This window comes from Sorex fumeus, unplaced genomic scaffold (genome assembly GCF_029834395.1).
Source record: "Sorex fumeus unplaced genomic scaffold, SorFum_2.1 ptg000072l, whole genome shotgun sequence".
Lineage (NCBI taxonomy): Eukaryota > Metazoa > Chordata > Mammalia > Eulipotyphla > Soricidae > Sorex > Sorex fumeus.
The window spans coordinates 49806590-49819278 of record NW_026606129.1 but is presented as its reverse complement, the minus strand read 5'-3'; the positions used below and the strand labels follow the sequence as shown (position 1 = coordinate 49819278).

Here is a 12689-nt window from a genome sequence, read left to right as displayed (position 1 = left end):
CTCTTGAAGACCCATGGGATTCCACCTGCTGCTGAAGGGTTTCCCAGAAGGAATAGAGATGAACTCCCTGCTCTGGGGACCACCATATGCTAGGGGAGGGAAAAAAGCTGGTCCTGGAGGTTTACTCTAGACTTGTCTGAATAAGTCTAAGTAGGAAGGTAAGGAGCAGCTCAGCTAGGGGTTACTACTTTCTTGGCCCTCACTCCTTTCAGGTCTGAGCACGCTTCTTATTTACTTACTAACTTTTTAATTTGCTCTGATGTCTGGGATTGAAAAGGCAGCTGTATACATTAGGTAGATACTTTACTACTGAGCTACATCATTACCCCAAAGATTTTTGGTGGTTTTTTTTGGTGGGTTTAGGTCACCAAATGATATTTCAGGGGTTACTCCTAGTAGTGCTCAGGGGACCATATGGAATCCTGGGAATGGAACCCATGGAGGTCAAGTGCCCTACTCTTTGTACACACTCCAGCCCCAGGATGTCTTTTATACTTTTGTTTTGGGACCATACCTGGTGGAGGTTTGGGGGACCATGTAGTGATGGGGATTGAACCTGGGGCTCCCGCGTGCAGAGTACAAGCTCCAGCCATTTGAACTATCTCCCCAATTCCAAGGATTTCTTTTATCTTTTTTATTTTTCATTTAAAACAAAATTTTTTTAAGGGCTGGAGTGATAGCATAGTGGGTAGGGTATTTGCCTTGCATGCGGCCAACCCGGGTTCAATTCCCAGCATCCCATATGGTCCCCCGAGCACTGCCAAGAGTAATACCAGAGTGCATGAACCAGGACTAACCCCATCACACATCAGCGGGTGTGACCCAAAAAGCAAAAAAAATTAAATTAAAAAAAAAAGTTTTTTAAAGCTACACCCAGCAGTGCTCAGTGCTTATTCCTGGCCCTATGCTCAGGGATCACTTTTTGCAGTACTCAGGAATCCTCAGCACACCACCATATGTGGTGCTGAGGATCCAGCGAGAATTGGGTGCATTCAAGGAAATGTTTCACTCTTTATGTTACCTCTCTGGCACCCAGGAATCCCTTTTGTGTGTGTGTCTGTTTTTGAGGGCCACACCTGCTATGCTTATGGCTTACTCCTGGCTCATAATCCACCAGCAATCACTCCTGGTGGGGCTTGGGGGACTGTATGTGGTATTGGGGGACCAAATCTGGGTCCACCACATGCAAGGTAAGTACTTTACGTGTTGTACTATCTCACAGCCCTGCCACATTCCTCAACCCCCGCCCCTTTTATTATTGGAGGGTTTTTTTTGTGTGTGTGTATAGGGGCATACCCAGTGATGCTCAGAGGTGTGTTTAGGGACCTACTCCTCCTTGTGGGGCTTGGGGGACCATATGGGTGTCAGGGATTGAAACTGGGTCTCCAGCCCTTTTAAATGTCATGCTTGCTAGATGGCTCGATGCGCAGGCTGTAAGACATTTAAAAACAAGCCGGACAGGTCTGCTTTTGGCAAAAGTTGATAGGTCTTGCTTGGAGTGTTTGAAAGAACTTGCACTTTTTTTTTATTAGTGAGACACCATGAGGTACAGTTGTAGACTTACAAATTTTTGTGCTTGGGTTTCAATTATACAATGATCAAATACCCATCCCTCCACCAGTGCCCATTTCCCACCACTACGGATCCCAGTATCCCTCCCACCCCCCATCCCCCCATCCCACCCTGCCTCTGTGGCAGGGCATTCCCTTTTATTCTCTCTCTTATTGGGTGTTGTGGTTTGCAAAAGAGGCAGTGGGTGATGATCATGTTTGGTCTATAGTCTACTTTCAGCATGCTTCTCCCATCCTGGGAGGATCCTCCCAACACCCTTTATTTGGTGCTCTCTTCTCTATCTGAGCTCCCTTTTCCCCTAGCATGTGTGGCTGGCCTCCAAGCCATGGAGTAAAATTCCTGGTACTAATCTCGGCCATTCTTGGGTGTTATTCTCCTATTTTGTTACTTTATGTTCCCCAGATGAATGCAATCTTTCTATGTCTATTCCTTTCTGTGTCATTTCGCTTAACATGATAATTTCCATGTAGTACCACTTGTCTGTAAATTTTATGACTTTGTCTTTTCTAACAGCTACATAGTACTCCATTGTGTAAATGTGCCAAAGTTTCTTTAACCAGTCATCTGAAGAACTTGCACATTTCTATTCTCAAACCTGGAGTAGCTTTCTTTTACCCTATTTTGTAATTAAAATTAAGGTCCTGACTGTGCAGGAAATGTGGCAGATCCCTAGGTGTGGTGGTATAGTGGGAATCACAACTAGTTTCCTGGGTATGGGCTGACTCCTGAGCCCTTGGAAAGATTAGGATAACTTAGAAGTGAAAGAACTGGCCGGAGAGATAGAACAGTGGGTAAGGCTCTTTCCTCTGAGCCCCGCCAGGAGTGATCCCTGGGCACCACTGGTTGTTGCCCAAAATTAAAAAAAAAAATAAGTGAAAGAACTAAGAACCATGCCCTTCCAGCCTTTTTTCTGCTTGTCCTCAGTTAAATCTTCATATTCTGAGATAAGAAGCAGAGGTTTGAGGCTGAGTGGCCTAGTTCTGAGACTCTGAGGTCAGAAGAACTGTTTCATAGATTCTGCTCGATATGTGGAAATTTAGTAAAACTCCAAGAGTCTGCCATAAGAATGCACCAGGGAACAAATTGGGGGTTGCCCCTTCCCTCACAAAGTTGATGGTCCAAGACTCCCAAAGGTCTAGGGAATTGTCCAAGGAGGCACTGCTGTTTGGCTGAGAGGCTGGGAGGTTTCTGCACCAAGTAAGAATCAGGTGCTTCTGCTTCCAGAATCTCAACTCCCAGCTGCACTGAGCTCTGGGGCGTGTGCCAAGCCAATAAAAATCCTAGTAAGAATTTTAATTAATACTTGTTAATTACTAGGTGCTCCTTAGCTATCCCAAGTGCCTTTCAAATTCTCAGACTTATCGCTGGACACTTTCTCAGTGGCCTCTCTCAGGAGAAGGGGGACTAGTTTATGTCCACCAGATCTTCGGTCAAGGTTTCAGTGGGCCATAGACATTTCCAGAAGTCTCCACCTTTTTCGTTTCCCTTCCAATCTGGTGTGGGTGTGGGTAAAGGGGCAAGTTGGGAAAGAGCCCACCCCTCCCCAAGTTAAGTGCTTTGAGGTCAGTTTAATAGCACCAAGCAGTTCTGGCCAGTGGCCAGGGGCAGCTGTGGAGAGGCTGGGTATGCACCCTGTGCAAAGGGGATAGATCCTGGTGGGAGCGCCCGCGAGGAGCAGTAGGTAGACCTCCTTTCTTCTTTTCCCTGCATTCCTTCTTGGCCTGTGGAGGGTTGCCTGAACGAGCTGCTTCGAGCTTAGTTCTCCCCCCACAAGCCACTGCAACTCATACTGGTCTGCACCGGTCTGCCCCTTCCCCCTTGCTCTCTCCTGTCAGTCTTCAGAACGGCCGGGCGCTCAGTCCTTGTCCACCTTGCACCCAACCTCTGGACTGACCCCGATCAGCAAGCAGCCCTTTATGTCCCTTTCCTCTATGCTCAGATGGCTTTCCTCCACACTCCTCTAGACCCGGGCTCCGAACAGTCCCGAGTGCCACCCCCTAAAATGGTCCCTCTGGGCCGGGAGCGATAGTACAGTGGGTAGGGCGTTTGCCTTGCACGCGCCCGCTCAGGTTCGATCTCCCGCAGCCCGTAGGGTCCCCCGGGTCCACCAGACGTGATTCCTGAGTGCAGAAGTGCATAACCAGGGATAAGCCCTGAGAACCGCCTAGTGTGCCCTCCCGCAAAAAAAAAGAAAAAGAAAAAGAAAAAAGAGTAGACCTTTTACTTTCCAACCCATAGCAGGCGGAAGCACAGAGCAGGTCAAGGGTGTCCCTGCACCCAGAAAGTGCTGGCAAACAAAAGGCACGCAGCGTGCGCGGAGAGAAAGCCGGAAAGTACTCCCCGCGAGTAGCTGAGAGACACCCACGACTCCGCCGCGTCGTCGCTTCATTCACAGCCGCCTCGGCGGCGTCTGGACGAGGGCTCGGGTCCCGCAGCCCGCAGGCCGACTGCCCAGCGGCGCACGCGCACTGCGGGCCGGAGCCCGGCGGGAGCGCGCACGCCCGCGGCCGCGTGCGTCACAACCCGGGCTCCTGCCCCGCCCGTCCTGCTCGCCCGCTCGTCGGTTCCCCCCGCGGCGGCGGCGGCTGCCCAGTGACAGCGACGGCGCCGCCAGGCCGGCCGGAATAGCCGAGGTTCGCACGGCCCGGAAATACACTCCGGGCCCGAGCGCGGCGCGGCGGCGGCGGCCGGCGGCGGGGGAAGCCAGGCCCGAGCCGGGCGGCGCGGGAGACTTCGCGAGGCGCCGGGCGCGAGGCCGGCGTGAGGGAGCGCGAAGGTAGTGGCCGCCGGCGGCCCGGACCCCGCCTGTCCTCGCGACCGCCGCCGCCGCCGCCGCCGGCATGAGCCACATTCAGATCCCGCCCGGGCTCACGGAGCTGCTGCAGGGCTACACGGTGGAGGTGCTGAGGCGGCAGCCGCCCGACCTCGTCGACTTCGCGGTGGAGTACTTCAGCCGCCTGCGCGAGGCCCGCTGCCCGGTGGCCCTCCCGGCCGCCGCCGCCCCGCCTTCCTCCTCCCAGAGTTCTGAGCTCTTCGGGGACCCCGCCGCCGACGCCAAGGCGGACTCCGAGTCGGAGGACGACGAGCTCCTGGACGGTAGGCGGCGGCCTGCGCCGAGGGTCGCGGTGGGGCGTTGGGGGTGGTGTGGGGGGGGGGGGGCAGCGCCGAGCCCAGCACCCGGGGCTTGGACGTGCGTGCACCCGGGCCCCGTGGGTCGGGCTGCCCGCGTGCGCCACTCGCGCGCTCGTCTCCGCGCTTCCTCGGAGCCCCGAGTCGCCCCCCGAGAGCCCCGGCGGAAACGTGCGCACCGTCGGCCCGCGTGGTGGCGTGGAATCCGCTGCCCCGGCCCCGGCCCGGCTTCGCAGGCCGCCCTACCAGAATATTCGCTCCCCGCGTCACGCACTTAATAACCAGAACGGGAACTTCGCTTAAGCGTGAATTGATTTTATGCAGTCACCGTGAAAACTTAAGCAGAGGCAAAAAAAAAAAAAGCAGAAAAGGTGAAATGAACCCCTATATGCCCCTATATGCCATCATGGAGCATTCAGCAGGTTAGATCTGCCACGAATGCTTCAGCTTTTATAACCCCCATCCCCTCAGTCACCACCGCCCCCCGAAGTATTGCAGGAATAAATCAAGAGCAGATCCTTTCACCTCTGCATCAATGAGTATGCATTTGTTCAAATATGGGGCTTGGAAATACTTACATTTTTAACATGTCCCAAAATGATGGGATCAAATTGGTCAGAGGAAATACCGTCTAGTTTAGCACATGGGGCACAGGAAAGAAGACAAGTGCTACTTTCTAAGTCAGGTTTAAGCAAGCAGTTCAGAAAATAGGAAGCAATTCCATTTTTCTTGGTTGCTTCAATCTAGAGCTTTTGCAAATTTAACAATGAAATTATACTGCTTTTGAGCAGCCAAAATATAACAGCAAAGTGCTCGAGACAAAGTTAGAGATTTAGTTTTATTAGATCATGCTGAAGAAACGGAGATCTCAGTTGAAGCAACTTCAAGTTATAAAAGCAAGAAATTAATTGGTCATTGCTTTGCTTTTGCGGGTTCTGAGTTTCAGTTTGTTGAGATGAACCATGAACTTCCCTAATGTTAAGAGTAGATATTGCTCTTCCTTGTTTCCCTTGACTGCACATTAAATGAGGAGTTTTAACCTTAAACTTGGAAATCAGATTATTTTCCAAATCTCTGCCTTAGAGTTTGCTTTGTGGCCTTGGACAAGTTGCCAAGCCTTCTTGATTTCAAATTCACTTATCTGAAAGTGGGGACAGCAGTGACAAGATCTCCCAGAGATTTTTTTTTTAAAGCTTTTACTTTAGGAATTACTACTATCTTTGTTTCACCTTCAGGTCTTTAAATCAAAGTTGTAACCTGCTTTGTGATATTTTTAGATTTACCTGACCCTGAAAGAGCCCCCAGTATGCCATTGGGCTATACTAGCATGTGACAGGCATGAATGCAGACATTACTGGTGCCCGTTCGAGCAAATCGATGATCAACGGGGTGATAGTGATAGTGAAACTTTAGAACTTTAAAATTTTAGAAGTCCCAGGTGGATAAAATAAACCATATAAGCTGTGGGGTTTATGTGTTCATTCTCTGTCTTTGGGATCTTTTTCAAAATCAAGTTGTCTAAAATCTTTGTAAACCTTTGTTTAATTTGTTTCTGTTTTTGGGCTATACGGAGCAGTGTTCAGGACTTATTCCTAACTCTGTGCTCAGAGATCACTCAGGGCAGGGCTCAGGGTACCAAATGGGATGCTGGGGAATGAATCTGGGTCAGCTGAATGCAAAGTAAATACCCTACCTGTTATACTAGTGCCCTGGCCTGCCCTGTTTTATTTTTCCTTCTTATATTTTATTCTGCTTATAATTATAAAAATCAACAAAAGGTGAAAGTTTGTTTTCATAAAATAGACTAAAATAAATTGCACAGGAGATACCTATCATGAGAGAAAAGCCTAGAAAATAGTAAGTATTTGGGGAGGATGTAGAGAAGTTAGAACCTTTATTCTTTGTTGATGGGACTATAAAATGGTCCAGCTGCTGTGGAAAACTTTTTGATGGATTTCAAAAAGTTAAATGGAATTACTATGATGTAGTAGTTCCATTGCTTTATGAATACCCAAAGAATTGAAAGCTGAGAGTTCGAAAGATGGTTCTGTGCTACTGTTCTTTGCAGGGTCATTATAAAAACCAAAAGGTAGAAACAACCTCTGCAGGTGATCAGCATCAGTAGATAAATGGATAATTAAAATGTGGTTACACATACAATGGAGTAATGTTCATTTTTAAAAAACCATGATATTCTGATTCTGCAACATGAATGAACCTTGAAAACATTATGCAGCACCATAGAGATAGTGCAGAAGTTAAGGCACTCGCCTTGCATGCAGCTGGCCCTAGTTTGATCCTTGGCACCACAGATGGTCCCCTGAACACTACCAGGAGTAAGACCTGAGCGTTGCTAGGTATGATTCAAAAATAAGACAAAAAAAAACATGCAAATATGCTAGACACAAAAGATCAAATGTATGATTTCACTTACATGATATATTTAGGCAAATTCATAGAAATAGAAAATAGACAGTAATATGGACATTTGTAAAACATGTTACTTGAATAAAAATAACTGAAAAAATTTAAAAATCATTCCAGATTATAAAAATGATGTATTGAATTTTGTGGAAATATAAATTTTAAAATGTGGCATTGTGTTTTGTGGATGTAAATATAAACAGCTGCTAGAATTGTAAAGAAAATTACATGCGTTCTGTGAAGTTTTTATAATAATAACCAGAAAACATTCTTTCATTAAAACTTAGGGGGGGAAAAATCTTATTCAGAGTCAGATGAATAGGCGTGATATTTTTGTTGGTTTTCGTTTTGTTTTATTTTTGGGCCTCTCCTGGTGGTGCTCAGGGGTTACTCATGGTTCTCTACTCAGGAATTACTCCTGGCAGGCTTGGGGGACTAACTGGGATGCTGGGGATCAAATGCCAGTTGGCTACATGCAAGGCAAATATCCTACCTTCTGTTCTACAGCTCTGACCCTGCAATTTTTGAAAAAAAGAAAAGAACATTGCATATCTAGTAATTTGAAATATTAGGATAATAAGCCCACAGTACTTAAAATTTAAAATAGGATAAGGGAGTGGTGGAACTGTACCTAACAAAGAAATTGGTAAGATTCTTTATTGGTGGGCTGAGGAGTTGGCTTAAAGGATTGGAGTGTATGCTTTGCATGTGGAACTCTGGGTTCATTCTTCTTGAGTTCCAAGTACCATGGGGATTGACCCCAGAGCATGTCTGCTGTGACTCAAAACCAGAAAGAAAGAAAAAAGATTTTGTATGACTAATCAGCATTTTGGTTTATTAAATTGTATATTGATGTAAACTGTAAAAAATGTGAGGGCCAGGGAGATGACTCAAACGGATGTATGGGACCAAGCATGCACAAGGCATGGAATTCAATCCCTAGTGTCACATGCCTCCCCAGTACTGCAAAGTACAGTTCGGGAACATTGCAGGGTTGTACTCTATTGCCAGGCCCAAGCACCAATACACTTAAGTCTGCAATCTACTGATGAGTGTAGCTAGAAGTGAGCCCCACCCCTCCAGTACTACAGGAGGCTCTATAAAAATTTTATTAGCTATTATTGGTTGTTTTATTAGCAGCTTTGATAGCAAACAAATACCAAGTATGAAGTGTTGTAATGAGTATTGAACTCTTGGGAAAGCCTGAAGTATTTAGAATTATACAGTACTTTTTATTTTATTTTATTTTATTTTTTTTTGCTTTTTGGGTCACAACTTGTCTTTTCCAATTTATGATCAAGAGAAATCAGATCACATCACTCCTGTTTTTTAGTTTTAGTTTTCGAGCCATACCAGGCATTTGCCTTATACTCTGCTCAGTCTCTCTGGCTCCACTTATGTTGAGTTTAAATTTGCTCAGTACAAATTGTGTGAAATCCACATACTTTCTATGGTCGACATAGTATTGCAAGATTTGGTTCCTGTTTTTCTCTGTACCTCTCTCTAGCCCACCATGACCTTGCATGCCAAATTTATTTCTGTACTTGCTGGGCTCACTCTTTACCCAAGTAGTCTGTCATTGCTGTCGATCCATTTCTGAATCATTATTTCTTAATTCTGACCAGTTATCTCTTTTTCTTTCTTTGTAAGCCTCAGCTTGCCTTTCCGGATTGCCCTGCTTAGAGTGCTCCCTCTGTTAATTTCTTTAGTAGCAATCCAGGTAGTTACCTTAGTGTCATAGTTATCTGGCATGCTCCATGAGAATGATAATACCCAGTGATAATTCACAAAGATAGAGGTTCCAGTAGGATTGTTGTACAAGAGGTCAAGTGCCAGTTGGTCTGGGTATTTGTGTGTAGCGGGGACTGCAAAAGATTCAGACAAAATGAGGAGTACATTTTGAAGTGAAAAAGATGCTGGTGGTAGCTTAAAGGAGCAGTGGTTGTGATGAGAACATTTTTTGGTTTGGTTTTACTAAAAATCAACTTTAGCATGTTTATGTGCAAAGGGAAAGAGTCTGGGAAGGTAGGAGCTGATGGAGAAAGAATAGATGGGTTCATTAGAACATAGGGAAAAAATGGGAATTTGATATTTCAGAAGTCTTATTCAGAAATTGGAGGTTTATTTTTTTTTGTCTTGTTTGTTAATTTAAGGTTTTACTTTTGTGTGTGTCCTTGATTCTAGCTAGGTCTGTCTTTCACTTGAGTTACATAGAAATGAATGTTAGAACTAAAGGAAAAGGATCTCTTTAGATCAGAGTTGTGTGTTTTTTTTTTTTTTAGCTGTATATTGTCTGCCATGGGTATATGAAAGAAATTGTGTGCAGATATATGTATATGAAATAATTTGTGTGTGTGTGTGTGTGTGTGCATGCATGTATTGTACCAGGTAGTACTCCCAGTGTCTTGGAAGTCGCTCCTGATCATAATCAAGGGGCCATGTCAGGGATTAAACCTAGGGCTCCAGCATGCAAAGAATGCATTCCAGCTCTTTGAGCTCTTTCCCTGGATCCCAAATAAAGGTTTTTGTTTTTTGTTTGGGGTCACACCTGGCAGTGCTCAGGGTTACTACTGGCTGTATACTCAGAAATTACTCCTGTGGTTGAACTCCAGGAACTATCTAGGGTGCTGGGGATTAAATCCAGGCCAGCTGCTTCAAAGCAAGCGTCCTACCTGCTTTACCATCACTTTGCCCCCCAAAATGAAGTTTTTAAATGGTTTTCCATAGTCTAGAACTTTCTGTGGGAGGGTTCTATTTTTTAAATATTAACTTAAGGGCCTGGAGAGAGATTGCAGCAGTTAGGGTTCTTGCCTTGCATGCAGTTGACCCTATTTTTTTTTTGGGTCACACCCCGCGCTGCACAGGGGTTACGCCTGGCTCTGCACTCAGGAATTACCCCTGGCGGTGATCGGGGGAACCACATGGGATGCTGGGAATTGAACCCGGGTTGGCCACGTGCAAGACAAACACCCTACCCGCTGTGCTATTGCTCCAGCCCCTGACCCTGGTTTAATCCCTGACATCCTGTATTCTCCTGATCCTCACTGGAAGTGATTCTTGAGTATAGAGCCAGAAACCCTTGAATATCGTGGTGTATGGCCCACAAACAGAAAAAAAAAAAATCAACTCAAAATCTCTTTTTCTTTTTTTTTAGTGGTGTAAACCCAGGGTTTCATATATACAAGTGCTCTACCCTTGAGCTGCACTCTGTGACCCTCAAAATCTTTTGTATAAAAGTGGAGGAAGGGGGCCGGAGCAATAGTACAGTGGGTAGGGCATTTGCCTTACACGCAGTCAACCGGGGTTCGATCCCCAACATCCCCTATGGTACCCCCAAGCACCACCAGGAGTAACTCCTGAGTGCAGAGACAGGAGTAACCCCTGATCATCGCTGGGTGTGACCCAAAAGGAAAAAAAAAAGTGAAGGAAGGGACCAGAGCAGTTAAATAGTAGGTAGGACATTTGCCTTGCAAATGGCCAACTGGGTTCAATCCCTGGCACCCCATAAGGTTTCCTGAGCTCCAACTCGAGTAATCCCTATCTTAGCCATCAGTGAAACTTGAGCACTGCTGGCTGTGGCCCCCGAATCTAAAATAAATAAATAAAAATGACGGCAAAGGTAGCTTGTTTGAACCACTTTCAAATATTGAAATTTCATTATCTGATGAGAGACAATGAGCTAATTCTCAGTTATTTGTTGGAATTTTCATTTGTTGTCTCATAAAATTCTTCGTTACTTCCTTGAAAAAAATCAAAAGGGATGAAAAATAAAGTAATTTTTCATAATGAATGAATCACTAACATAGAAGTTCTGGAGATAGCCAGATATTTAAAATCAACAGTTGTGATTTAGTTATCCTGTTTGTTTTCTTAATTAAAGACCAGGAAAGTGACTCAAAGGACTGGAGCACATGCTTTGCATTCAGGAGACTGTTCAATCCCTGGTATCACATGATCTTCTGAACACTTTTGGGAGTTTCCCCCAACTAAGCAAAAAAACCCAAAACACCAAAAATTAATTTGAAGATGTTCCTTGGCTGGGGGCCCCACACCATGGAGTGTTCGATCACCCTAGTGCATGTAAGGCTCTGGGGTTAAAACTACCTGGCATTTTCCAGGCATGCTCTTGCCCTGGGTACTTCCAAGGCTGTTGAGCCTTCTTCCAGGCTTTTTCTCACTTGGAATCTCTCACAGCAGAGCTGTCAGGATTGATTGACACAGTGTGTGCAGGTGGCACATTGGTTGAATTAATGGGTTTATGCTTGGGGCTGGAGCGATAGTACAGCAAGTATGGCATTTGCCTTGCACAAGACAGTCTAGGGTTCAATCTCTGGCATCCCATGTGGTTCCCTGAGCACCACCAGGAGTAATTCCTTAGTGCAGAGGCAGGAGTAACCCCTGAGCGTCGCTGGGTATGACCCAATAAAGAAAAAAATAATGTTCTAAGGCTTACCAACCTAGTGCTTAAATCACTTAGCAATTTTTGGGACCCTTTTTGCAAGAGATTTCACAAACCGTATTGATCACCTCAGCGCATGTGGTGACACTGGGATTAAAATTTATCACCTTGCACTTGGTAAGCCCTTGTAAATAGCATTTATCAATTGGGGAGCATTTGCCCCATGTAGGCCCACAGAAAATTCTGAAGGAACCAAGGTAAAAATCACAAGTCGGGGGCCATGGCTTTGAGACTAGGTGGCCAACAAGGATGGAGATAAGTTTGAAAGGGACCATGGTAAAAAAAAAAAAGACTGAGAAGCACTGCCTTTAATTAAGTGATGGAGCCACCGTCCAGGGCCCTCCATTTTTGTTTTTACCTCATCCATTTACATTCATCATTCTATTTTTCATTTGTTCATTATTTCCTTTGAAATAGGTTGGCTGGCCAATTGATTCATTTTGTATTTTTAAAAATAGAAATAATTTATAAAAAATTATCAAAGCAGGAAAGCTGCTGCTTTTTTCTTCAGCTCTTTTTCTGATAGTTATTGTTAATCCCTGGCACCATATGGTACCCCATGTGCCACATGAAGCACTGCTAGTTATGGGTCCCAAACCAAAAAATACATATATAAATTTTTTGAAAATGATTCTTTTGAGGAATTGCTCAAAAATTGTTTTTTAGTATTGAAAAGAGCAGTACAGTTTTCACTTAAGAAAATGAGCAATCTAGGGCAAGAGAGATAGTACAGCAGGTCAGGTGCTTGGCTTGTATGCAATTAAACAGTGTTTGATCCCCTAGACCCCACCAGGAATAATCCTGAGCACCGCTGGTGTGACTTCAAAAGAGTAATTTATTTATTTATTTATTTTGCTTTTGGGTCACACCTGGCTATACACAGGGGTTACTCGATACACAGGGGTTACTCGTGGCTTTTCACTCAGGAATTACTCCTGGCGGTGCTTGGGGGACCACACAGGATGCTGGAATTCGAATCCAGGTCAGCTGCGTGGAAGGCAAACATGCCCTACCTGCTGTGCTATCACTTCAGCCCCTCAAAAGAATAATTTAGAGCTGTGAGTCATATTTACTTCTTTGCATAGTTTTTGAGGTATATTGATGA

General features: G+C 45.4%; 1 protein-coding gene across 2 annotated transcripts in view; it reads left to right on the top strand.

Moving 5' to 3' along the window:
- Nucleotides 1–4089: 4089 nt before the first annotated feature.
- PRKAR2A (protein kinase cAMP-dependent type II regulatory subunit alpha) overlaps nucleotides 4090–12689 on the top strand; it is a 94026-nt gene continuing 85426 nt past the window's right edge. For both annotated transcript variants that reach the window (XR_008794486.1, XM_056128965.1), the window contains exon 1: nucleotides 4090–4668. Coding sequence is in view for 1 of the 2 variants with exons in the window: in XM_056128965.1 (XP_055984940.1) it covers nucleotides 4413–4668 (256 nt within the window). In the remaining variant the exon portion in view is untranslated. The remainder of the gene's footprint in view (nucleotides 4669–12689) is intronic.